This window comes from Triturus cristatus, chromosome 1_2, assembly GCF_964204655.1.
Source record: "Triturus cristatus chromosome 1_2, aTriCri1.1, whole genome shotgun sequence".
In the NCBI taxonomy this organism is placed as follows: domain Eukaryota; kingdom Metazoa; phylum Chordata; class Amphibia; order Caudata; family Salamandridae; genus Triturus; species Triturus cristatus.
Genome location: NC_140580.1, coordinates 926692938 through 926717597, shown reverse-complemented (window position 1 = coordinate 926717597; position 24660 = coordinate 926692938). Strand labels below are relative to the sequence as shown.

The window sequence follows — 24660 nt, the reverse complement described above, 5'->3', positions numbered from 1 at the left end:
GTTGGCCTGGCATATGCTGGTCACTAGTTCTAGTGGCCACCTTGTACCAGTCCAATTCGTCTCTTAAGGTGATAGGTTAAAAGACAACCTTTAAAGAAAGCTATCCTAGTGGTAGCTGTGGAGAGCAGCCTTCAGGCTAAGTCTTGAAGGAGTGTTAAGCTTATTGTTTTACCATAGATAACCTCTTGAATAACTAAATGAAAGAGTAGTCCACACAGGTGTATATATATATAAAATATATGTATTTATTCTAGGAATAACCCCACTAGTCTCTTTAGGAGGCTAGAGGTGTAGATACAATTCAAACAAGCATTGATAGTTACAATACATAGCACTGAAATCACAAGGCCCCAGGGGGGGACCAAACCATATATCAAAAAAGTGGTATAAGAACCACGACAATTCTACAGACAATGCCTAGGGCATTTAGGGTTGCTGGCCCCTTGTGAAACCACCCAAGGTAGTGAGGAAGGGGACCCATGCAGTGACTGAAGTTACTGTCGGGATCTCTATTATAGCCTATGGAGAATGTCGCGGTTTGATTTTACAAGTTTAAAAACACTTCTAGCAGGTTTTCAAGTTCAACACTTTAAAAAAGGGCCCACACCCACGAGAGTACCGAGGTACCACTGTTACCTGCCCCAGGGAAGCCGGGTGCATAGGTCGTTTTCGAAGTCGGGTCGCGGGCTGATTTTCAATGGCAAAACGTGAAGAACTGCTGCTAGCCACAAGCGTCGTCGTTGTCGTGAAGAATGAAAATGTAGATCTTGTAGAGAGGAACCTGAAAGCAGAGGGGACAGAGTCTGGGTCATGGCACAATGACCAGGGGGCTCAAGAGAAGGAGCCCTTCAATGTCGGGTGCTTCCAGGTCAAAGAGATGTAGCTTGGTTCGTCAGCCACGGGGTCCAGGAGGCTTCAAGGAAGGCCAGCTTCTGGAGGGCGACTGTCCCACGAAGGATGATGGTCGGTGCGGTGTTAGTGTCCGGATTGGATCCACTAAGCCTTGGCAACCGCAACCCACGCAAGAAACACAAAGCAGCTACTGGTTCAGACCCACAAGGTCTGAGAGAGGTCTCCAGCGAGGAGACTGAAGAGCAGGCCTGGAGCAACCAGGGGAACTCTTGGAATCGAAGATTGTCCTCCGCTAGGGCCCACAAGTCGAGAGACAAGGGACCGCGGAAGGCAGCAATTTGGCGTGTGTAAAGGTGCGCCCACGGGTCGCTGGAGCGGGCTAGGGCGTCGATCTTTGGCACAGTTGCAGCAGAGAGGTTGGCTCAATAATGGGCCAAAGCACGACTTCCCCACTCGTCGGGGTCGGGTGCTATGCAAGAGGTGGCCGGAGTCCTGGGGTATTGGGGATCTCGGCACCCACGGGGTCCACGGTGCAGAGCTTTGCTGTGCACACTCACTGGCCTCTGGGATGCTTGGAAAAAGAGTCGATGTCCGAAGGAGCAGCGAGGTTCCAACCGGGTCACTTGCAGTGTTTCAGGTGCCTGCCAAGCAGGGGGTAACTCCTTTACCCCAAGGGAGATTTCTTCAGGTAGCTCTGCGGCAGCAAGTCGAAGGTCAAGACCGTGAAGTTCAAGAATAATCTGAGGCTCTGGGGACCCAGTATTCACCTTTATCCAAAGATTAGGGGAGTGTCCAGATCAGGGTCCACCAATGAGAGGCCAGGCGGGAAAGGGTGGCTACACCCTCTCCCCTTTGTGTGTTTCCCGCCTGGCCAGGGGACAGGATGCCCCTAAAACGGTTCCAGACGGTGTATGCAGAATGTAGGCACTGGAGAAGCCTACGTGCAACTCTGAAAGGCATCCACCCAGTTCCAATCCACATAGTCTGTCTGGGGAGGTGGGAACACCTCCCTGCAACAGGATCCCTATTGTCCAGCTGCCGTGGCTGGAGTTCTGCCCAGCAACAGGCAGCCAGAGTCGTGTGGGTGGCGGGTAGCATCCATTTTGTAATTCGCGTGCAATTTTAAATTGGTGTCTAAATTCTGCCGCTTTTCCCATATCGCCCCTCTAGCAGGGGGGAATCCTGCCCTCAGTCCCATGGCTGGATTGGGGGTATGATTCCTACATGTTTGACACCAAACACGATATGGTTCTGTGTAGCCCTTCTCAACTTATGACGCTATCGCGATATACTTAAAATGCGGTTAAGAGTATATGGTATGGCTACACTACAAACAACCCAGCAATGATTTTACGAAGGTTGCAGAGGGGCCCTACTCAGGTAGGGGTCCCACCTCACACATCTCAGCACCCTGCCTTGTAGGATTAGCAAGGCCTGCTCTAGGGGTGACCTATGAGGATATATGTGTTGTATTAAGTGGGATACAGGATGCCTATATCCCTGTAAGGAGTGCAAGCACCACCTTACCCAGACTACAGTAGTGGTCTGGTGGTGTCATTTGGTATGGCTGTCCCAGGGATGGCACAATAAGTGCTGCAGCCCCTGGTAGGCCTCTGAGGGACTCATGCCCTGGGTACCTAGGGTACCATCTACAAGGGGCTAATAGGGTGTCCTCAGTATCCAACTGATATGTACCTAGGGTACTCACATTAGTTTTAGGGAGGAATCAGATAGGCTGGGGTCCTGGATAGTAGGATCCCAGCCAGATTAGTCAAAAACCATCCAAATACCAGGCAAAAAGTTGGGGACAACCATATAGTCAGATTCCACCTTCCTACAGATGGTAAGAGCTTGTAGCTTGCTAATGCACCTAAATGATGTAATTGAGACTAGAAAGGATACTATCCATGAAAGAAACTGGAGAGGACATACATGCAAAGGTTTAAATAGTGGCCCCATACGTCTAGTAAGGACTATGTTGAAGTTCCAGATAGGGCCTGCAGGGTTCTGTTGGGGTACTACTCTTTAATCCCTTCATAAATTCTTTGACCACTGGTATTCTGAACAAAGATGTATGATGTCTGTTCTGCATGTAATCTGCGACAGCAGTTCGGTGGAGGCAGACAGATGTGTAAACTAATCCCACCATTTGTAGATGGAGAAGTTAGGTAATTAATTCTTGTACTGTAGGGTTTCTTGTTGACGCAGTAGTGGTCAAACCTAATCCATCTTGCTGCGTAACAAGCGTGGGTTGTAGGATGCCTAGCTTCCTTAAGGATGAACACGCATTATTGGATTAGATGAAGTTACCCAAATTCTAGGACCTTAGGTGCCAAATCGCAAGACTAAACTGTGCTGGGTCCAGGTGTCTGAGCGGTTAGTGTCTCTGTGTGAGCAGATCTGGTCTGAGAGGGAAACCTCTTGTGAGACATGACTGAGGTTTTAAGAGTGAAGAACCAGCGCTGACTGGCCCAGGTAGGTGCAAGTCAAACGAGGGTGAGATGTCTTCTTGAGTTTCTGATCACAAATGGAAGCAGTGGGAGAAGTGGAAAAGCAAATAGCCCTGACCAGTCTGTCCATAGTGCATTCCTCATGGGCTTTGGGGTGGGTATCTGAAAGCACAACCTGGGCATTTTCTACAGTGGCAGAGAGGTCTATTATGGAGTGCACCACCATTGGAAGTATATGTGAAGGACATGGAGTTCTCACTTGCAGACTTGTTGATGCGTCCTGCTGAGTAGGTCTGCAAAATTGTTGGCTACTCCTGGGAGATGTTCAGCAAGTAGGTGAATCTTGTGGTGAATCGCCCAATGCCAGATGCTCTGTACTAGGCAAGAGACATGGAGTGAATGTGTGTACTTTTGCTTCTGTATGCAATACATCACTGTCTTGTTTGTGCTTATTGGAACTACCACACCCTGAATGATTTGGAGAAAGGCTTTGGAGTTATACAGCCAAGAGCTCTAGAAAATTGACAGGGCAACATTGATTTTGAGGGGGCCACTGCCCCTGTATTGAGTGATGAGATAAATGGGCGCCTGTTCATCCACCCCCTCCCCTCCCCCCCCCTCCTCCAGAGCGGCGACTATGGTAATGGTCACATGCGGGACTGGGTCTGCAAAAGGCTTGTCTTGCACTATCTTGGTGGGTGTCCGCCATTGCAGAGAGAAGTGAGCTTTGGCTTGAACCAACACTAGATCTTCCCCATGACCCTGCGCTTGTGACCACTGGACTGCCAGACACTCTTGCAGGAACTCCGGTGCAACCTTTTTTTTTTAAATAGTTTTTATTGGCATTTGCAAAACACTAAATACAATAAGAAAACACACACCAGTACAGTACTCAGCTTAATCGATATAGGGATATGACAGCATCAACTGTTGGATTGCATCACACTTTAGGTTACATTGTTGCATCAATGTGCAGTATTGTTTCGACAGTCTGTCCCATTTTGACTAGTACGCGGTCCGTTAGATGACTGAACGGCCCACCAGACCCTGTACTATGCAGCATCAATATCCACATTACCCAGTGTTCACTTTAAAATTCGTCTGTTGGCACTGTGTTGAGCCAATTAACGAACGGGCCCCAGATGTCCCGGTGACGAGACCTTGCTGGCATCAGCTCCCAGTAATTTTCAAATTGTGTCTTGCACTGAGTGACACTGGAGACCCATCCCTCCACAGTCAGCGGGGGAACCTCCCTCCATTGGAGTCCCACCAGGCGCTTAGCCATGAGTAGCAGCAAGGCAGTTAATTTCCTATTTTTGGGGGGGGGGGGAACAACAGTAATGGTGCCCAACACCACCACCATTGGCGTGCAGGGTAGCTCCTGTCCAATTAGGTCACGTATAAGTTGTAATGTGTGCGCCCAGAAGTTGGCCACAGGACGGCACTGCCATGCTATGTGCATGAAAGCTGCCCGTGCGGCCCCACAATTCCAGCAGCGGTCATCGGGCCGCAGGCCCATTCGGTGCAACTGCACCTGGGGTGCAGTAGAGACCGTGCATGCATTTGAAGTGTATTAATCTGAGTCGGTAGTTGGAGGAGAGCATCTGCAGCTGGCCGCATAGGAGCTTCCACTGGTCGTCTGTAATGTCTACCCCCATGCTGCTCTAGCCCCCGGGGTAGTGATTGAGGATTCATGCTGCATTATGTTGTATATGCGGGTGATTCGTTTACGGCTGTGATCAATCGCTAGGACATTTTCCAATGCTGGTAGTGTTGGGGGGTGGGCAATCGGGAACGTGTCATATGTGCTTCTACAAGAAGCTCGCAGTTGGTAGTAGAGCAGCATGTCCGCTGCGGAAGGGGCTGCTGAACCGCACATCTGCTGTAGTGTGAGGAAGGTGTCTGCTGGGAAGAGGTCTTTGCCTGTCCGTAATTGGAGGGACGCCGCTCGTTCCCGTGCCCTGCGATCCCCTAAGGGGTGTATTTGTGGGTTACTGGCAAATTGCATAGAGGGGGCATATAGTAACTAACTTTGTTCGCTTGCGCAATCCCGTCCATGCCCATCTCAGCATCTCAACTGTGTCTATCTCGTGGTCTCTTGTATTTCAGCTATATGGCGGTGTCGAGTGGTAGTGGTGCCGCTCTGTCCAATTCGATCTCTGGATGGAAAGGTGTAGGGTGTACCCAGTAATGTAAGAACAGCTCTTGTGCGCTGTGAGCGTAAAGTGCAAAGTCAGGGGCTGTGAGTCCTCCCTGGGACTGTGGTAAGGTTAGTACCTCCCAGGATATTCTGGGTTGTCGCCCCGCCCATACCAGCTCAATCATAAGGGAGCGCAGTGTTTTAAATAAGTGTGAGGTCAAGGGGATGGGTACATTCACAAAGAGGTACAGCAACTTGGGCAGAGTAATCATTTTGGCCACTGCGATACACCCAATCAGGGACAATGGGAGTGTTTTCCAATGGTGTACCCTCTCTGTAATCCAGTCCACCACTCTACCATAGTTCTCCGTCCAGAGTTCATTGATGTAATTACTAATCCATATCCCCAAGTAGCGTGTTGGTCCTGACACCCCATACTATGGGATACTCTGTTTCGAAGGACAGAGTACCGGGTGTCAGGGGGACAATCACAAATTTTCCCCAGTTTATCCGCACCCCAGAGATTTCCCGGTATCATTTTAGTTCTCTCGTCATAGGAGCCAGATTTTCTTTAGGGTCTACCATATAGAGCGTGATGTCACCCGCATAAAGTGATACGGTCAGTCCTCTAGTGGTGATCCCAATGCTGTGGTGCGTGTGGTGTAGCGGTTCTGTGGCTATGGCAAAAAGTAGTGGCGACAGGGGGCAGCCCTGTCTCGTTCCCCTTGTAATGGCAATGGGTTCAGAGATCAGGCAACCCAGGTGCAAACATAACGTGTATTTGTAAAGCGCACGTTCACCCCCAGCGGGGTAACTTGGCGCTGAATAACAGATGTTTATTGTTACCCAACTCAATGGTACTCATTTTATCGACCTCAGATGGATGAAAGGCTGAGTGGACCCGCCGGGATTTGAAACTGTGACCATGAGGTCGAACACAGGCCCCTGAAGGGGATGCATTAGTCCACTGAGCAACCAGACCCGCATATGGTACTATTGCAATGAAACTGGCCATCATCCTGAGAAGGTGAATGATTGTTCACACTGGAATATGATGGTTTGGGTGAAAAAGTTGGGTGAAAAAGGCCAGCATTTGCAGGAAGGCAGCAACATTTGTTGGTTGGGGTATGTTTTGGCAGTGAGTATGTGGAATATGGAGCGTAGGAAAGACAGCAACTGAAAGGACAGAATGTGTGATTTTGTGGCATCTATGGCAAATCTCAATGCGTGAAGCAAGGATATAGTTGCTTGTGTGTCTGTATCCTACTGCTACTCATCAATCGTCCAGGTATGGGAATACAAGAATTTCCTTACTGTGAAGTTGTTGTTGCGACGGCTAAACATTTTGTAACCACCTTTGGGGCTTGCTGCTGTGACCCCGAAAGGTAATACCTTGAACTGGTAGTGATAACCACTTACCACTAAACGCAGAAACTTGCGATGAGCAGGATGGATGAGAATCTGGAAATGAGCGTTTGAGATAGTGTTGTCATCAAGAACTCTTGCTGCGGAGTGGGGCGACCTCTTGCAGTGTGATCATACAGAAACGTTCTGACAGGAGATGTAGGCGCTGACTCCACCCCCTTAAAGTGGTGCTCTGCAGAGCGCCTATAGATTTTGCCATCTCCTTACCCTTTTTTAAATTTTTCGAGCATTTCAACCACCTGTAGGCCGAAGAGTTGTTCTTAGTCGAATGGCTGGTTAATAAGATGCTATTTGACTGCAAGTTTAAAACCAGAGATACAGAGCCAGGCATGGCAGCGTAATAATATGCTTTTGCTTATGCCCCAGAGGCTGTGTCAGCAACAAATATTCAACGTATATTGAGGTTGAAAATCATTTTGCTTTCTGTCACTATCACCACCCTTAACGGCGATATTGCTCTGGAAGATGTTAGAGTATATTCTATCTCCTCCCACTGTCCTCTATTGAAATTTAATAGGAGAGCTACTAACCTGGCTATTCACCAATGGAACCGTTCCTAACACCACCCTCTTACCCAAAATGTCTATCCTCTAACTTTCCTTACTTTAAGGAGGAGCAGCGCCAGTTGCCTAGGTGGAGGCACACTTGCAAGCAATGTGGACAACTAGGGATTCTGGTGGAACTTGCTCCCTGATGTATAGGGAGTCCTTGGTGGGACAGTTTAAACTTTTTCTACCCGCGGGGTGACCACCCTGGCCCTAACGGGGTTATTAATTTTTTTCGGGCATATTAGAACATCCGGTCTAATATGGGTGAAGAACTGGACCGACCTCTCAGATTAGGAGAATGTCCCCTTAAGGAAGTGTGGTTTATCTTGCAAGATATGCATATCCACCTTGCGTTAGCTGGCAGCCTAATTAATAAGTTCATGATATAAGGACGTACAATCTGGAGGGGAGGCCCTAACAGGTTATTGGTCCAGTTTTGCATCACCTAATGGGTTCACATTATAGACTTCACACAAATCATCAGTAGGTGCTTACCCTACTGGCTGATCATGGTGGTCAAATGGACCTTATGGGCGGTGCCCTACGGGGGGGGGGGTGGTGTAACGTGACCCTGCAAGGAAGCCTTACAGGCGCAATGGTGAAAGAATAGCGGATGAAGGAGTTGATGGAGGAGTGCGTGGCAGAGATATAGAGCTGGTGGCCCTGACGCTGTGGTTCTTTGGGGGGTGGGGGGCTTTTTTGTGGAAGACTTGGGAGCAGTCTTTTCCTCGAAAGCCAGCTTCCTCTAGTGTGGAATAGGGTCTGATACTGAAGGAACCCTGGTTGACATTTTCCTGTGAGCGGATCAATAGAGGCCCTGATGTCCAATGTCCATTCCTAGCTGGAGCCCATTCAGTATTGGTGCCTCGACATCCTCTTCTGGGTGGTCTTGATAAGAGGGCCGCACTAGGCACTTTCCGGTATATTCCTCACTTCCGCTTTGCTCACTGTTATTCTCGCCTATTTTACATTGCTGTCTGCTTTAGTGTGGTTATCCCCCCGCTGTACTTCCATAGTGGTTTGTTTTGCTTTTCCCCTCAGTTCCCGCCGCTACTGCCCCTGCGGCCCGGCCCCGCCCCTGACTCAGCCGCTCCTGCCTCCCTGCACCTGGTTCTGCCCCCCTACATATAGCGACCGCTGCGGGTGAGCACGCGTGAATCCTTGACCTCCAGGCCAAGCCCAGCACTCTCCCCAGCAGCTCTGCCCGATTGCCGACCACGCTAGCATCTGAGCCCTTCACCTGAGCAGGGTTCGAGCCAGCAGCCCGTCCCTGCGCCTCCGGTTCGCTTTAGGCACTTTCCGGTACATTCTTCACTTCCGCTTTACTCACAGTTATTCTCGCCTATTTTACAATGCTGTCTGCTTTAGTGTTGTTTCCCCCTCGCTGTACTTCCATAGTGGTTTGTTTTGCTTTTCCCCTCTGTTCCTGCCGCTACTGCCCCTCCGGCCCCGCCCCTGACTCAGCCGCTCCTGCCTCCCTGCCTCTGCTCCCGCCCCCCTCCCCTACTTATGGTGACTGCTGCACAGTGGACGCACCGCTGGCGCGCCAAAGGCAAGCCCGTCTGCGCCCGTCCATGACCAGCGCCAGAAACCCTGGTTCACCTGGACCCCACTGCTACGACTCAGCCACCCCTCTCAATCCCGAAAGACACGCTGACTGCATAAGATCCTCGCCGATCAGGACACACGGGCAGTTCTCGTGCAGACACTCACTCAGATCCTTCACCATCAACAAAGCTCACGCAAACGCAGAAGGGACGCCCGATGCTCGCACCGCCGAAACCCTAACATGCATCCTTCTCAACGTGCCCTCCCTGCACCGCCAAAGAAATCTTTGGACCTGATCGACACCCTCTTGCCCGATGTCACCTTCTTCACAGAAACCTGGACCAACGCCACCTCCGGCTCTGACATTGCTACTGCTATCCCAGACTGCTACAAGATCCAGAGAAAGGACCGCCCGCACCGCCCAGGAGGTGGACTCGCCATCGCACACAAGACCCCCCTTTGACTCTCCACATCCAGTAAGAGCGACCCCCACTCCAACACAGTACACCTCCACTTCCAGATCCAGACCAGCCCCAGGACCACGCTATGCGGCACCCTCATCTACAGACCGCCAGGACCTCACACCCAGTCCGCAACCACCAACACCCAGCCCGCAACCACCATCACCGAGCTCGCCACACCCCACGCCATCACCTCCACAGACTACATTCTACTCGGGGACCTGAACTTTCACCTCGTCAACAGCAATGACCCCTACTTCACCACTCTCCTCGACAACCTCGCCAACCTAGGACTGAAACAGCTAGTCAACACGCCTACCAACAGAGCGTGTCACACCCTCGACAACACCTTCGCAGGAGGATCAAACAACCGTTTTAGCCACACCACCCAACCCGCCTGGACGGATCACCACTGCGTCCATTTCACCATCAACTCCTCCACCGCACCAAAGCCCGCCCCGCGCCCACCACGACGGAACTGGAGCAAGGTCACAGAGAGACACCTCAACTCCACCCTTCTCCAAGACCCCCCCCCCGCACCACGACTGACACAAACGCCGCAGCCATGGAATTTCATCGCTGGGTCTCATGCTGCGCTGACAAACTGGCACCACTCCGCCACCTTGCCCAACAACGCCCCCTGAAGGCCTCCTGGCTCACCTCTGAACTACAAGAAGCGAGACGCTCCTGCAGACGCCTAGAGAAAACCTGGCGAAACCAGAAACACACTGAAGCACGGAACAACCACAAGAGCGCCCTGAAGGAATACCACCAGCGCACAAGAGACACCAAACGGACCTTCATAAGAGACAAAGTCCAAACCAACGCGACCAACACCAAGGAACTGTTCAACGTCATTCAACAGTTCACAAAACCCACCTGCGAGGCCACTGACATCACACCATCCCAGGAACTCTGCGACAAGCTCAGCTCCGACTTCCATCTGAAGATCAAGGCCCTCTATGACAACTTCAGCGAACAAGCACCGGACAACACCCCCCTACCTACCACGGCCGATAAGCCAACCATCACTTCCTGGAACCCCACCACCATCGACCACATCACCGCGACCATAAAGGAAACTCACTCAGGAGCCCCAACGGACCCCTACCCATCCATATCTTCCACAGGGCCGCCGCTGCCATAGCGCCCGAAATAGGACAGACGATCAACACCTCCCTCAGATCTGGCACCTGCCCCGACGACTGGAAATGGGTGAGGCGAAACCCCTCCTCAAGAAACCCACGGCAGACCCAACAGACCTGAAAAACTACCGACCCATCTCTCTCCTCCCCTTCTCAGCCAAAGTCACCGAGAGACTCGTGAATGCCCAGCTGACTGCCTTAACCGAAGAGAACTCCATCATAGACACCTCCCAGTCGGGTTTCTGGAGCAACCACAGCACCCAGACCTCCCTGCTCGCCGCCACAGACTACATCCACATTGTACTAGACCAGGGACACACCGCCGCCCTTATCCTTCTAGACCTCTTCTCAGCCTTCGACACCGTCTCACATCGCACGCTCTCGGCCAGACTCCATGGTGCAGGGATACAAGGAGCCACCCTCTACTGCATCCAATCCTTCCTCTCCGGTAGAACCCAGAGAATCAGACTCCCTCCCTTCCTCTCCGAACCCACTGACATCAACTGCGGAGTACCCCAAGGATCATCGCTCAGCCCGACGCTCTTCAACATCTACATGGCCTCCCTCACCGCCATCTTCAGACTGCATTGACTCAGCATCGTATCCTACGCCGACACCAAGCTCATCCTCTCACTCCCGAAGACACCAGACTCTGCTTCCAGGAAGGAATGAAGAACGTGGCAGCCTGGATGAAGGACAGCTGCCTGAAGCTCAACTTAGAAGACCAAAGTCCTCATCCTCGGACCCTGCACCTCCACCTGGGACAACACCAAGTGGCCCTCCACCCTCGGGAACCCACCAACCCCGACAGATCACGTTCGGAACCTCGGAATCATCCATGACTCCTCCCTCTCCATGACCTGCCAGATCAACGCCGTCACGCCCGCCAGTTTCAACTGCCTTCGTATCCTCCGTAAGACTTTCAAATGGATCCCCTCCCCGCATGCAAAAAGACTGTCACCCACGTACTCATAACCAGCAGACTGGACTACGGCAATGCCCTCTACGCCAGATTCAACAGAACTCTTCTACACAAACTCCAAACCATCCAGAATGCCGCAGCCAGACTCGTCCTTGGGAAACCGCGTCACGAGCACATGACCCAACACCTACGAGGCCTCCACTGGCTACCCGTCGAAAAGAGGATCACCTTAAAACTCCTCACCCATGCCTAAAAATCCCTTAACATCAGACCCAAATACCTCAATGACAGAGTATCATTCCACGTATCAAAGAGGAACCTCCGCTCCGCTGACCTCGCCCTGGCAGAGGTCCCCCGCAGACACAGAACCGGCGGGAGAGCCTTTTCCTACATCGCAGCCAGGACCTGGAACAAGCTGCCTGTGAACATCAGACGCTCCCCGACCCTACACACGTTCAGGAAGGGCCTCAAGACCTGGCTCTTCGACTGATCTGGAGAACCCCCCCCCCCACCCCCACCAGCGCCTCTAGACCCTCACAGGTGAGCAGCGCGCTGTACAAACCCCTGATTAAATTGATTGATTGATAAGATATAAAAAGCTGGTTATGAATTATAAAGGAGGGGACCCAAAGGATTCGACAGACACTTAACGACCAAACTGAAACGCTGAGCCTATTCTGTGCACGGCCAAACCAAGGGTGGGAAAAAAAACACAATCTACGATTAAGTCAGTTTACATTTGCAATATGCATTGAGAAGGGGAGTCTCAACACTGTATCTTGTGACTTGTAAACATTTTTCAAAGAAGAAAAACTTGCAAAAGACAGCCCAACAGTAAATTGAAGCTTAAAACTTGTCTACAGCCACACATGCTACACATAAATGCACATATATACATATACACACTATATATATATATATATATTTTGTTACGTTCTGAATTGATAGGCACACTCAGTGATTAAACTTACCTTGCAAACATTTCGAGGTCTCTTGCAAAGGTTTCTAAAAATAAATAATCATTACATACAAGTGTGAGTCAACATACAGAAATAATGTTTCTTATTAAAAATGAACATGTAAATTGCCCTAAATATTTTCAGCAGTTCTAGTGCACGATGCTATTAAAACCCCCACCGACCCCAAATGTACTACTCAATCTCGTACATGATTTCACAGATGACCTCTATCTCAACACAGGTAGCATCATATACCAATTCACATCAATGCCTTTACTACTAATAACTTTAAACAGTTATATGGAGATTTCCACCAGCAGGATGGAGAGCTCCCTGTGGTGAAGTATAAAGAAAATATTAAAGTTAGTTATGCTTTAAAAAAATATTGTCATGTAAAATCTAAGTGTAAATTAATGTTAATTACTTATTTTAATCTACAACTAATGCAATACAATGTTACAACATATTAACTCAGCAAAATGTAATGTGTATTTGTAAAGTGCACTATCACCTGCGTGGATACCCTGGTGCTGAACAGGTGTTTGTGCCTAGCCATGCCTATGGTAGATTGCAAGAAGCTGAAAGACCTGTACTTTCAATTTGCCAGAGTTCATGAAGAGATGAGGAAGCTCTGATGTGGAATTGGGGATTGTACCGTGCTTTAGGAGTAATGTAAAAGAATGTTAGTCCTCTTGATCTGGGTCTCTGTATGCATGGGATGTGGAAAATACGAGTCCTGCGGAGCGTAGTTGGTGGAAGGAGCTACAACTGTTCAGATATGTGGGGTTTGAGTTGTATAGTGCCTTGAATGTGTGTGTAAGGAGATGCATGGAGTTAGTTTGTGAATCGGGAGGCAGTGCAGTTCTGGAGGCGTATGGAAGTAGTCCTGGGCAATTGGTGATAAATTATTCATTTATTTACTTTTGTTGTTTAGCGAGTGAGATCCTTAGTTACAAAGACTTCGAAAGATGGTCACGCAAGAGACGTTGTTTGGTACTTTTTGTGCTGGTTTATTTGAAAATGAGGTAGAGAAAAGCTACTTCTACAGAGCTCCGCCAACACGTGTTTCGCCCCATGTGGCCGGAGAGCCTAGGCTTTCTAAAGGCTGTTGTAGTCAATAAACCATTACAGAAATATATTTTATTGCTCGAAATATTCCAAACAAGAGTGATATATAGAGTGAGAAACCCACATGAAGTGAAAGTGGTGATGAGAAAGGGAAGAAAAGCAAAGGAAAAACGTAAAAAGAATCAGAAAAAACAGAGAAAGAAAAAAAAAGAAAATAGAAAAAAGGAAAAAGTCAACAGAACAAGAGGAAGAGAGTGAAGAATGGTGTTAGAAAAAGGTGCAACGTAACACGAGACAAAGCAAAAATGTATTCATTTCATAAGACAGTCATTAAAAAGATAGGGCAAATGCAATAAGAACAAAATACACAAAGGGTCTCATGAGAATAGAATAAAAATTATAGTATTTTTGTTTTTCTATTATTTGTTAAACCCTAAACCAGATATCACCTGAGGGGTGGAGTGTTAATGAATTCTAGGTATGATAACGTAATCTTCAGGCTTTGGTGGAGAGCAAGATCGGCGAAGTACAGGTGGATGTGGCCCTTACCCGCCAGGACCTGCGCAACGCCACGGCGAGGATTTCAGAGGCAGAATCGCGCCTCTCCACGGCTGGGGACGAACTGGGCCAGTTGAAGACCCAGGTGGCCCACCTGCAGACCCAGACCTCAGAGCTTCATCGTCGGGCCGAAGATGCGGAGAATAGATCGAGGCGAAACAACCTACGCCTCATAGGTTTCCCCGAGGGAGTTGAGCTGGGACAGGCGGACACCTTTGTGGAGACTTGGTTGAAGTCTTGGATACCCAAAGACGCTCTCTCTGCGTAGTTCGCAATTGAGCGCACCCACCGCTCCCTGGCACCCAGGCACCCCCCCCCCCCCCCCGGAGCTCCATCTCGTCCCATCATCATTAGAATCCTTAACGTCTGAAACAGAGACGCTATCCTTAGAGTGGCACGGGGACATGGTCCCTTGAAATATAAAAATAATACGATTATGCTTTTCCCGGACTACACGAAAGAAGTACAGGCCCAACGTCGTACGTACACAGACGTCAAGCAAAAGCTCCACAATTTAGGGCTGCGCTATGGTCTTCTCTTCCCGGCACAACTCAGAGTTGCTTTTCAAGGTAAAACAATCTTCTTCAATACCGCACAAGTGGCCTGGACTTGGCTCACGGAGGAGCGTCCTCTTAAGACTCGCCCTACCTCCCCCCCTGCCCAATTGGAGCCTGCACGGTCGCACCCGCCTCTTCCCAAGCCACACAATTGGTCCCACAGGAGGGGAGACCAGCGGAGAGGAGCATCACGTTCACCGGGTGCGGCATCCCAGTTGGTGCGGCATCCCAATTGCTGACCTCCTCTGAAATTCTTCCAGCCCTTGAGGACCGCAGCCGAGCCAGTTCTTTGATTTACCTAAGCCACGGCCCAGACCCCCGAGACATTGAGCCCCGTCATATCCGATTCGGACTTATCTCGAAGCCCTGCGCTTCAATGATCCGGACATGATGCAGGAATCTGACTCTGGAGGCACACGGTTCTGGAATTGAAAGACATTTCTTAGGTTCTTTTATGTTGTTCTGCAGCCGCTGACACTACAACATCCGTCTACAAGGCGGGGTCCATCATTGCCACGAGCTGCCCTGCTAAACGTTTTAGCTTAGCTTCGGTTGTTATTGTTAACTTTCTCTTTCAGGGTGACGGATGCTTCAATTTATGAAGTATGGGGTGGGTGGCATTGGGAGGGGTTGGGGGGGCGGTGCCCTCCGAATCTTTGGTTCTGGTTTCATACGAGTCACTGTTTTATGTTTTGGATGACAGCATAATGCTTGCACACACTACCGCCACCGACATACAGTTCACGACCCTTCCAGTGCCACATCTTTCCACCCTAGCTGCAACGCATCTCTTTCCCAGGGACCCGAGCGCCCTTGGTCCTCCGCGCCCTTCATCACCTACTACCCATATGCCCACTCACGGTAGAAGTCTTCATGTCCTGTCGTGGAATGTGAATGGCTTGTTGGACCGCATCAAACGTGCGGCGGTCCTCAAATGCGCCCAATGTCATGCACCGGACGTGCTCCTCCTTCAGGAGACTCATCTCCTGGGAACCCGCTGCTCCTCGCACGATACGGGTTCCATAGGGTGTGGCACTCCAGCTTCATACTGACCCGAAGAAGTCTCCCCTTCACCCCAATCCATGTGACGACCGACGCGCAGGGTCGCTACGTTGCAAATTCAGTAATCTCGAGGGTAGTGTCCTGAACCTGTTATCAACATACATCCCCTATGCCACACTTCCCTCCACTCTCCACCACCTTACAGAGGTAATCTCCGCCCTACCCCAGGGCCAGACCATAGTTGGAGGTGACTTCAACGCAGTTATGCAGCCATCACTCGACACGACGGACGATCCTTCTTAGTGTCTCACCAGTTCCAAGCGGCTATCAGATTGGTCGGCTGCCCTTGGTCTCTGTGATGCCTGGAGGGTTTGGAACCCCCGGGCAAAACAGTACACACCTCAGCGGCCCACCATACCCACTCCCGAATCGATTTGGTCCTCCTGCCTGCCACCGATAGCCAACAGGTCTCTAACATCTCTATTCTACCCCGCGGTATCTTGGACCACTCTGCCATCTCCCTCCGCTGGAGAGGCACCACTGGAGCGGTGCAAGCAGTCTGGCGAATGAACGCATGGTTTCTGCAGGACGCGGACATGAAGGACGCGCTTGAAGTGGAGTTGCGGCACTACTTTCTTGTCAACCAAGGTTCGGTCCCTTCCTCAGGCACACTATAGGAGGCAGGTAAGACTACCTTACGTGGAATAGCCAGAGGTCTTGTACACGCGAAACGGGCAGCACAGACTGAGCACCTTACCCAGCTTGAGGCACGGGCCCTGCGGCTGGAAGTTACCCTCGCAGGCACGGATGACGCTCATCTCACCAGGCAGCTGGCGATGATCCGGGACGAGATCCGTCAGATCTCCCTGGAGTCGCCCAAGATGCTATGGTGTTCCTCGGTGGCATGTGTTGAATATGCTACTTACCAGTATGCATCTGTTCTTGGCATGTAGGGCTGCTGACATTCATATCTGTGCATAGATCGCCGCCTAGTGTTGGGTCCGGATGATTGCACATTGTTGTCCTGGAAGAGTCTTCGAAGTATCACGAGATAGGTGACTCCTCCCCTGGACCACAGTGCGCATGGGCATCCTCTCCATCCATAGATTGTTTTTCGCCATTGTGGCAGTGATGGAGTAGATACAGTAAGTGATGACCATGCTATACAGTAATTCTGAGTGCTGCAGCCGCTACAGGCGCCGGGGAGGAGGGTGGGCGATATGAATGTCAGCAGCCCTACATGCCAAGAACAGATGCATACTGGTAAGTAGCATATTCAGTTCGAGGCATGTGGGCTGCTGAATTCATATCTGTGCATAGAATACATAGCAGTACCTCCGTTAGCGGCGGCTACCCGTGCCAGCTGCAGCAGTCTGAAAAAGAGTTTTGAGAACAGCCTGTCCTACAGCTGCCTGCTGTTTTGAGTGTACATCTACACAGTAGTGTTTGGTAAATGTATGTATAGTGGACCATGTGGCTGCTCTACATATTTCCTGTAAAGGAATGTTCCCCAGGAAAGCCATGGACGCCCCTAACTTTCGTGTTGAGTGGGCTCGTGGGGGAATCGTTAATGTGCGTTTAGCTTTTTGATAGCAAATTTGAATACATTTAACGATCCATCTGGCTATACCTGCTTTAGAAATGGCGTTGCCCTTGTGTTGTGGAGAAAAGGCAACGAAAAGTTGTTTTGTTTTCCTAAAGTCCTTAGTTCTGTCTATATAGTACATGAGGGCCCTGTTGGAAACGCCCACTCCCACTCCGCAGGGTGGTGGTGGACTCCCCGAACACACTGTGGTAGCTTGGCTCGAGTGGTCAGGAAACAGGCGCAGTGCTAAGCATACAATATACCCATACAAGAACCATGCGTGCATCCGTTCCAAAAACGACTCTACACCGTAAAAATTATGAAAATATTCTTTCTTTATCTTTTTCTCTTAGTTGCTGATTGGAAAAATAAATAGGTCAATCACAATATACAAGTTTCAATTAGTGCAGGTCAAATAAATATTGGCTGTTTGATGAAATAAATAGGGGTGATCATAAATAACAGGGCATAAATACAAGTGCAATATATACAGACAATTAAATACTTTGAGGCAATAAATACTGTACCAATAAATATTGTACACCAACAAGTCCTGTGGACCTATAAATATAGTGCAGCAATAAATAGATAAAAATTCAATAAATACAGTATCCCCAATAAATAATTACAAGTATACAGCACCCCTCATATAATCAGATGACACTTCACTTCTTAAGGGCTGATTTGGCCCAGGCACAGCTTGTAGGGATGTGGAAGGCTTGAGGGGGGAGGCTACTCCCTGGCTGGGACAAGGCTGAGGCCTAAACTGAGGTAGATCAAAGGGGGGAAATACCAATGCCCTGGCTTTCCTTCTCCACACAACCTCTCTAGGTTAGTCCCAGTTCACCCCAGGCACAGTCAGATGGGTTTCAGCACCTCCCTCGCCCCTTAGAGCAGTCTCTCAGGTCTCCACAGGGCCTTAGGCGCCCTCTACTCCACTTACTGCCCTTTTTCTGATGTTCCGACGCCGCTGGAGTCGTGTCGACGCCGTGAGGCGGTTCCGGTTCGGTCTCGGCGGCCTCGGCACAATGTCAGTTCTTTGACGACGCCGGCAGGCGGTTCCGGTCCGATGTCGGTGGCCTCGGTTCGATCTCGACCTCCGATTCGACGGCGTCAGGCAGTCTCTTCACGATGTCGACTTCGGGCGGCTCCGGTCCGATGGCGCTCTCGGCTCCGATGACGTCGGCCGGCCTGGCCTCGATGTCGACTTCCGGCGACTCCGGGGTGCGATCCTCACCCCCGACCTCCGGTGCTCCTCCTCACAGGTTCCGGGCGACTCCGGAGTGCGATCCTCACTCCCGACCTCCGGTGCTCCTCTACCTCGGTCTCCGACGACTCCGGAGGGCGGACTTCACTCCTCCGATGACGCCGCTCGCTCGACCTCGGTTCACTTCCTCCTCGACCTCTGGTATTCCTCACGACCTCCGTCGGCGCCCTCTCACGACCTCAGGCGGCTCCGGGTACGACGTCTGCTACTTCAGTCAGCGCCGCTTCTCCACCTCGGGCTCCAGGTCTTCAGGCTACTCGACGCCGGACTCCAGGGAAACCAGTTCTCAGGTCAGAATCTTGCTGTTTTCTTGGTTCTAAGGCCTGTTCCTGCTGTCCAGGTCCTTAGGATGGTTTTCTTCTGTCTTCTTCCCACACAGGGCTATAGGCTGGGATCCATCAGTAGGGACAAGTATCAAGGGTGGGTTTATGGACCCCACTCCAGGCACAAGTTTCCACCCCTGCTGCTTCACTCCTTCCTCCTTCACTGTTGTGCTCCTCTCTCTTCACCAGTCAGGTGCCAACTGCCAGCTCCAACTGCCAACTGCCTCTCTTATCCTCCCAACATTCTAAACCGCCTCCAACGGTCACAGGGTTCTGGAATCTCCTGGAATGTTCTGGAAGGTGCTGGTAGGTTCCAGTGGATGCTGGTGATGTCACAGGTGGCCACCATTTTGTGCTCCAGGCCCTCAGACAGAAGTTTCAGGGGTAGCTAAAATGGTTCCCTGAATCTGTAGCAACACGAAAAAGTCTGGTGGTTCCCAAAAAGGAAAAATTCACACAGGGTTTGAGGCAAAAGTGGGACAAAATAAATAATGATGAGGAGGGACCACCCAAAGGGCTGACAGGTCTAACACGCGTCCCCCCCAGCTGAAAGTGGGGAGAGCTACCCAACCCCTTGGGAGTTCTCATCACTAAGGCGGAAATACCTTGAGACCGTCTGCATTGGCGTGGTCCACTCCAGGCCGATGTTCCACCTGAAAGTCCATTCCCTGTAGGGAAATAGACCACCTCAACAACTTGGGATTCTCCCCCTTCATTTGCATCAGCCAACGAAGGGGTCTGTGGTCGGTCTGAACCAGGAAGTGCGAGCCAAACAGGTATGGCCGCAACTTCTTCAGAGCCCATACCACTGCAAAGGCTTCACGCTCTATTGCACTCCACTTCTGTTCCCTGGGAAGTAGTCTCCGGGATAGGAAGACCACGGGTTGATCCAGACCCTCTTCGTTGAGTTGCGATAACACTGCCCCAATGCCATGTTCTGATGCATCTGTCTGGACAATGAACTTCCTGGAAAAGTCTGGGGCCCTTAAGACCGGGGCCTCGCACATGGCTTTCTTCAATCTCTCAAAGGCTTGCTGACAAGCCTCCGTCCAGACTACCCGTCGAGGTTGTTTCTTGGACGTGAGCTCCGTGAGGGGGGCTACGATGGTACCGTACCCCTTCACGAAGCGGCGGTAATATCCCGTGAGGCCCAAAAATGCTCGGACCTCAGTCTGTGTCTTGGGGGGTTCCCAGGCCATGATGGCCTCGATCTTCGCCTGGAGGGGTTGCACCGCTCCCCTACCCACCAAGTGTCCAAGGTACACTACCGACCCCTGCCCGATCTGGCACTTGCTGGCCTTGATCGTCAATCCAGCTTGTCTCAGGGCCTGGAGAACAGCTTGCAGGTGACGCAAGTGATCCTCCCAGCTGTTACTGAAGACGGCTATGTCATCCAGATAAGCAGCAGAGAAACTCTCCATTCCGGTGAGGATCTGGTTTACCAGGCGCTGAAACGTGGCAGGTGCGTTCTTGAGCCCAAAGGGCATCACACAGAACTGGTAGTGGCCATTGGGCGTGGAGAAGGCTGACCTTTCCCTTGCTCCATCAGTCAAAGAGATCTGCCAGTACCCCGAAGTAAGGTCAAAGGTACTTAGATATTGGGCAGCTCCCAGCCGGTCAATCAATTCATCCGCCCTAGGGATCGGATGAGCATCAGTTTTTGTCACTGAATTCAGTCCCCGGTAGTCCATACAGAACCTCAGTTCTGGTTGGGCACCCGGTGGTGCAGCTTTTGGTACTAACACCACCGGACTGGACCAGGGGCTGCTAGAAGGTTCAATCACTCCTAGCTCCAGCATCTTAGTGACCTCACTATGAATGCTGGCCTTCACCTTGTCTGACATCCGGTAGATCTTGGACTTCACAGGTGGGCTGTCTCCTGTGTCCACGTCATGGACGCACAGGTGAGTCCTACCCGGGACAAGGGAGAACAACGAAGAGTACTGCCCCAGGACTTGGCGACAGTCCTCCTGCTGTTCAGGAGTTAGAGATGGGGAGAGAATCACTCCCTCCACCGACCCATCCTTTTCTTGAGACGCAAACAGATCAGGGAGAGGCTCGCTTTCCACGTCCTCTCCTCCGTCAGTCACCATCATCAAGATGACTTACTTCGGGCCTCTCGTGGTGGGGTTTGAGGTGGTTGGCATGCAGCACCCGCAGGGGCTGACGAGGGGTCTTCAGGTCCACCAAGTAGGTAGCCTTACCCTTCTTCTCCAACACCTCAAAGGGTCCTGACCAGCGATCCTGGAGGGCACTAAGCTCTCCGGGTTCGATCACCCACACCTTCTGGCCAGGCTCCAACTCCACCGGGTGAGCGTTGTGGTCATACCACGCCTTCATCACTGCTTGGCTGGCTTCCAAGTTGTCAGAAGCTTGCTTCCACAACTTAGCCATTTGGCTCCGGAAGGCCAGCATGTAGCTCACCACATCCTGGGGGAGCTTTCTGGGAGTTCTTTCCCAGCCGTCTCTCACCAGGTTAAGAGGTCCGCGTACAGGGTGCCCATACAGAAGCTCGAAGGGGCTGAAGCCCACTCCCTTCTGTGGCACTTCCCTGTAGGAAAAAAGTAAACAGGGTAAGAGGACGTCCCATTTCCTCCGCAGGCTTTCAGGCAGACTTCTGATCATGCCCTTCAAGGTTTTATTAAACCTCTCCACCAGACCATTGGTCTGGGGGTGGTAAGGAGTTGTGAACCGGTAGGTCACTCCACACTCCTTCCACATTGCCCGCATATATGCTGACATGAAGTTGGTCCCCCTGTCGGACACAACTTCCTTGGGAAAACCCACTCGGGTAAAGATTCCCATCAGGGCCCTAGCCACAACAGGTGCTGTTATGGTCCTCAGAGGTATTGCCTCTGGGTACCGTGTGGCATGATCCACCAGAACCAGGATAAACCTGTGACCAGCTGTAGTCGGTGGATCTAATGGACCCACAATGTCGATGCCCACCCTTTCAAAGGGGGTGCTAACGACAGGAAGTGGTTCCAGGGGAGCTTTCAGCTTCACCCCTGTTTTCCCACTGGCTTGGCAAGACACACATGTCCGGCAGTAGGTATCGGACGTCACTTTCATCTGAGGCCAATAAAAGTGGGGGACAAGACGGGCGAAGGTCTTGTCTTGCCCCAGGTGTCCTGCCAATGGTATCTCGTGAGCCAACTCCAAAAGGAAGGCTCGATAACGTTGAGGAACTACCAAGGCTCGTGACGATCCATGTAGGGGTGCCTTGGGTTCACTGTAGAGGAGGCCATCCTCCCAGTAAACACTGTAGTTCCCTTCAACGTTCCCTGCTGCCTGGGCTTCGGCCTGTCGCCTCAGCCCCTCAAGGGTAGGGCACTCCCTCTGGCCCTGGCAGAATTCCTCCCTGGACGGGCCTCCCTCCACGTGCCACTCGGCCGGGATGGGTAAGTCCTCCAGGTTGGTAACGTCCCCCTCCGCAGACTCCTGGCCCACCACCTCCGGTGGCCTATCCGTCCTACGGGGTGGAGACGCCGAGGCAGGCTCCTCCTGTCCTCGGTTCTTCCCTTGACTGGCAGCTGGCTGGGCCTTTGTTCCAGGCTCCAGCCGGAATGAACTCCCTCTTCGGGTAGTCTCGGACCTTGTGCTAACACAGGCCCAGTCAGGTGTACCCAGCATCTCGGTGTGAGTCCGGTATTCCACCTCCTTCCAAGCGTTGTGCTCCATGTCATTGCCCAGCAGACAATCGACTGGCACGGCAGGGCTTACGGCAACTCGAAGTGAACCTGCAACCCCCCCCCATTCAAAGGGAACCTCGGCCACGGGATAGTGACCTGTTCTGCCGTCAGCCATCGCGGCTGGGTGGAGTACATCGGGAATTACCTGCTCTGGAGACACCAGCTGGCTACGCACCATAGTCATACTGGCTCCTGTGTCTCTCAGAGCCTCCCCTCTTTGGCCGTTGATGGTGATCCACTGCCCATACTTTGCGGTATTTGCGGGCACCTGGATCTTAGGAACCATCTCCCGTTCTCCCAGGGACACTAGAGTGACACCCGCCCACTCCCTTCCCTTAGTTAAGGGCATCTCCTCCCCGAGCACTACACTAGCTACTCCGGGGGGCTTTCCTCCAGTGGGAGGGGGTGATCGTTTCTGACACTTCGGATCTCCTTTATAGTGTCCAACGCCACCGCACTCGTAGCAATGGACAACCCTTGGCTGCTGACTCTGGCCAGGATTAGGGTTCCTGGGTGGGTTAGCCTTAGAGGTGAATCCTGTTCCCTTCCCTTGGAAGTTATTTTGGGGGCCTTTGGAGAACTCCTTTTTCTTTTCCCCTCCCTCTTTCTTCTGGGGGGCGCCCTGTCCGGCCTTTTGAGTATCCCCTCCAGTCCCCCTTGTGGACACCCGGGTACTAGCCCAAATGTCCGCCTCCTCAGCAAGCTTCCGGGGACTGGTCAGCTTGCTATCCACCAGGTGTTGCCGCAGTTCAGGGAAACATTTCTCGAGTAGGTGTTCCTTCAGTACTAGGTCAAACAGCTCCTCGTAGTTCCTTACTTCACTGCCCTGAATCCAACCTTCCAGTGCCTTCTTTGCATAGTCCAGGAAGTCCACCCAATTCTGTGTGCCCAGCTTGTGACTACCCCTGAACTTCTGTCGGTACTTTTCAGGTGTTAGTCCAAACTTCCTGATGAGCGCCAGTTTCATGGTGGGGTAGTGGGTCTGCTCATCCTCTTCGAGGGCCAATAAAGCATCCCTACCAGCTGGAGGCATGTACTTATACAATCCCCCTCCCCAGTACTTCACTGGAACCCCATGGGCCCTCAACGAGACCTCATAGGCTGCTAGCCACTTGGCGATGTCGTCACCCGCCCCATAGCTAGCTACTATGTCCTTTGGCAGGTAAGGTTTGGGTTCCCTGGTGGACTCTTGGATTTGGCTGCCACCATTAGGAACAGTTGGTGCTCCAATTCTTAGGATCTGAAGCTCTCTCTCTTTCAGTCTTATCTCATGAGCCATCCTCTCTTTCTCCGTCTCATGAGCCAACCTCTGTTCCTCCTTCTCCTTCTCCAGCTTTGCTAAATCCCATGTGAGCTGTCTTTTCTCTCTCCGATCTGCTAACTCCACGCTGGATAAGCCCCCACTAGAGACAGTGCTGCCCTTCCTAGAAAGTGTCCTGGGCCCTGCTGACAGGTTCCCCACCTCAGGTTGGTACATCTCAGCCCCCTCGGGGTTAGGCTCTCCATCCCTGTCTTCCTCCTCAGCCTTGCTTTCTCGGCGTGCCTCCCCCCAAGCCCTTAAGCTGGTTTGGAGTGCACCCTTCTTTGCTCCTGGGGGACAGTACACCCCCTCCCGCTGGCAAAACTCCCTGAGTTGGGCCACAGTGTACATTTCTAAATCTTCCAGTACAAACTCCATCTTGCCCACTCAGGTTAGAGGTCAGGTTTTGTGCAGTAACAATGCAGGGGGGTACCTTTAGTATTACCTCCTCCCACCACCAGAGTAAATTTGGAAAAAACAAAAACCCACAATTAGGAAGGCCGCTGTGAGAAAACTCCCGGTGTAGGCCTATGGACTACCCACAGTTATTGTTGAGTATATGTAGGCACAGCTCTATCCCACCGCTGAACACCAATTTATGTTGGAAACGCCCACTCCCACTCCGCAGGGTGGTGGTGGACTCCCCGAACACACTGTGGTAGCTTGGCTCGAGTGGTCAGGAAACAGGCGCAGTGCTAAGCATACAATATACCCATACAAGAACCATGCGTGCATCCGTTCCAAAAACGACTCTACACCGTAAAAATTATGAAAATATTCTTTCTTTATCTTTTTCTCTTAGTTGCTGATTGGAAAAATAAATAGGTCAATCACAATATACAAGTTTCAATTAGTGCA

General features: G+C 51.4%; 1 protein-coding gene across 1 annotated transcript in view; it reads right to left on the bottom strand.

The window, feature by feature from the left end:
- The window catches only part of CENPS (centromere protein S), an 88086-nt gene that overhangs the window by 27691 nt on the left and 35735 nt on the right, over positions 1-24660 (bottom strand). The window contains exon 3 of the mRNA XM_085609833.1: positions 12463-12496. Coding sequence (XP_085465959.1) covers positions 12463-12496 — 34 coding nt within the window. The remainder of the gene's footprint in view (positions 1-12462; positions 12497-24660) is intronic.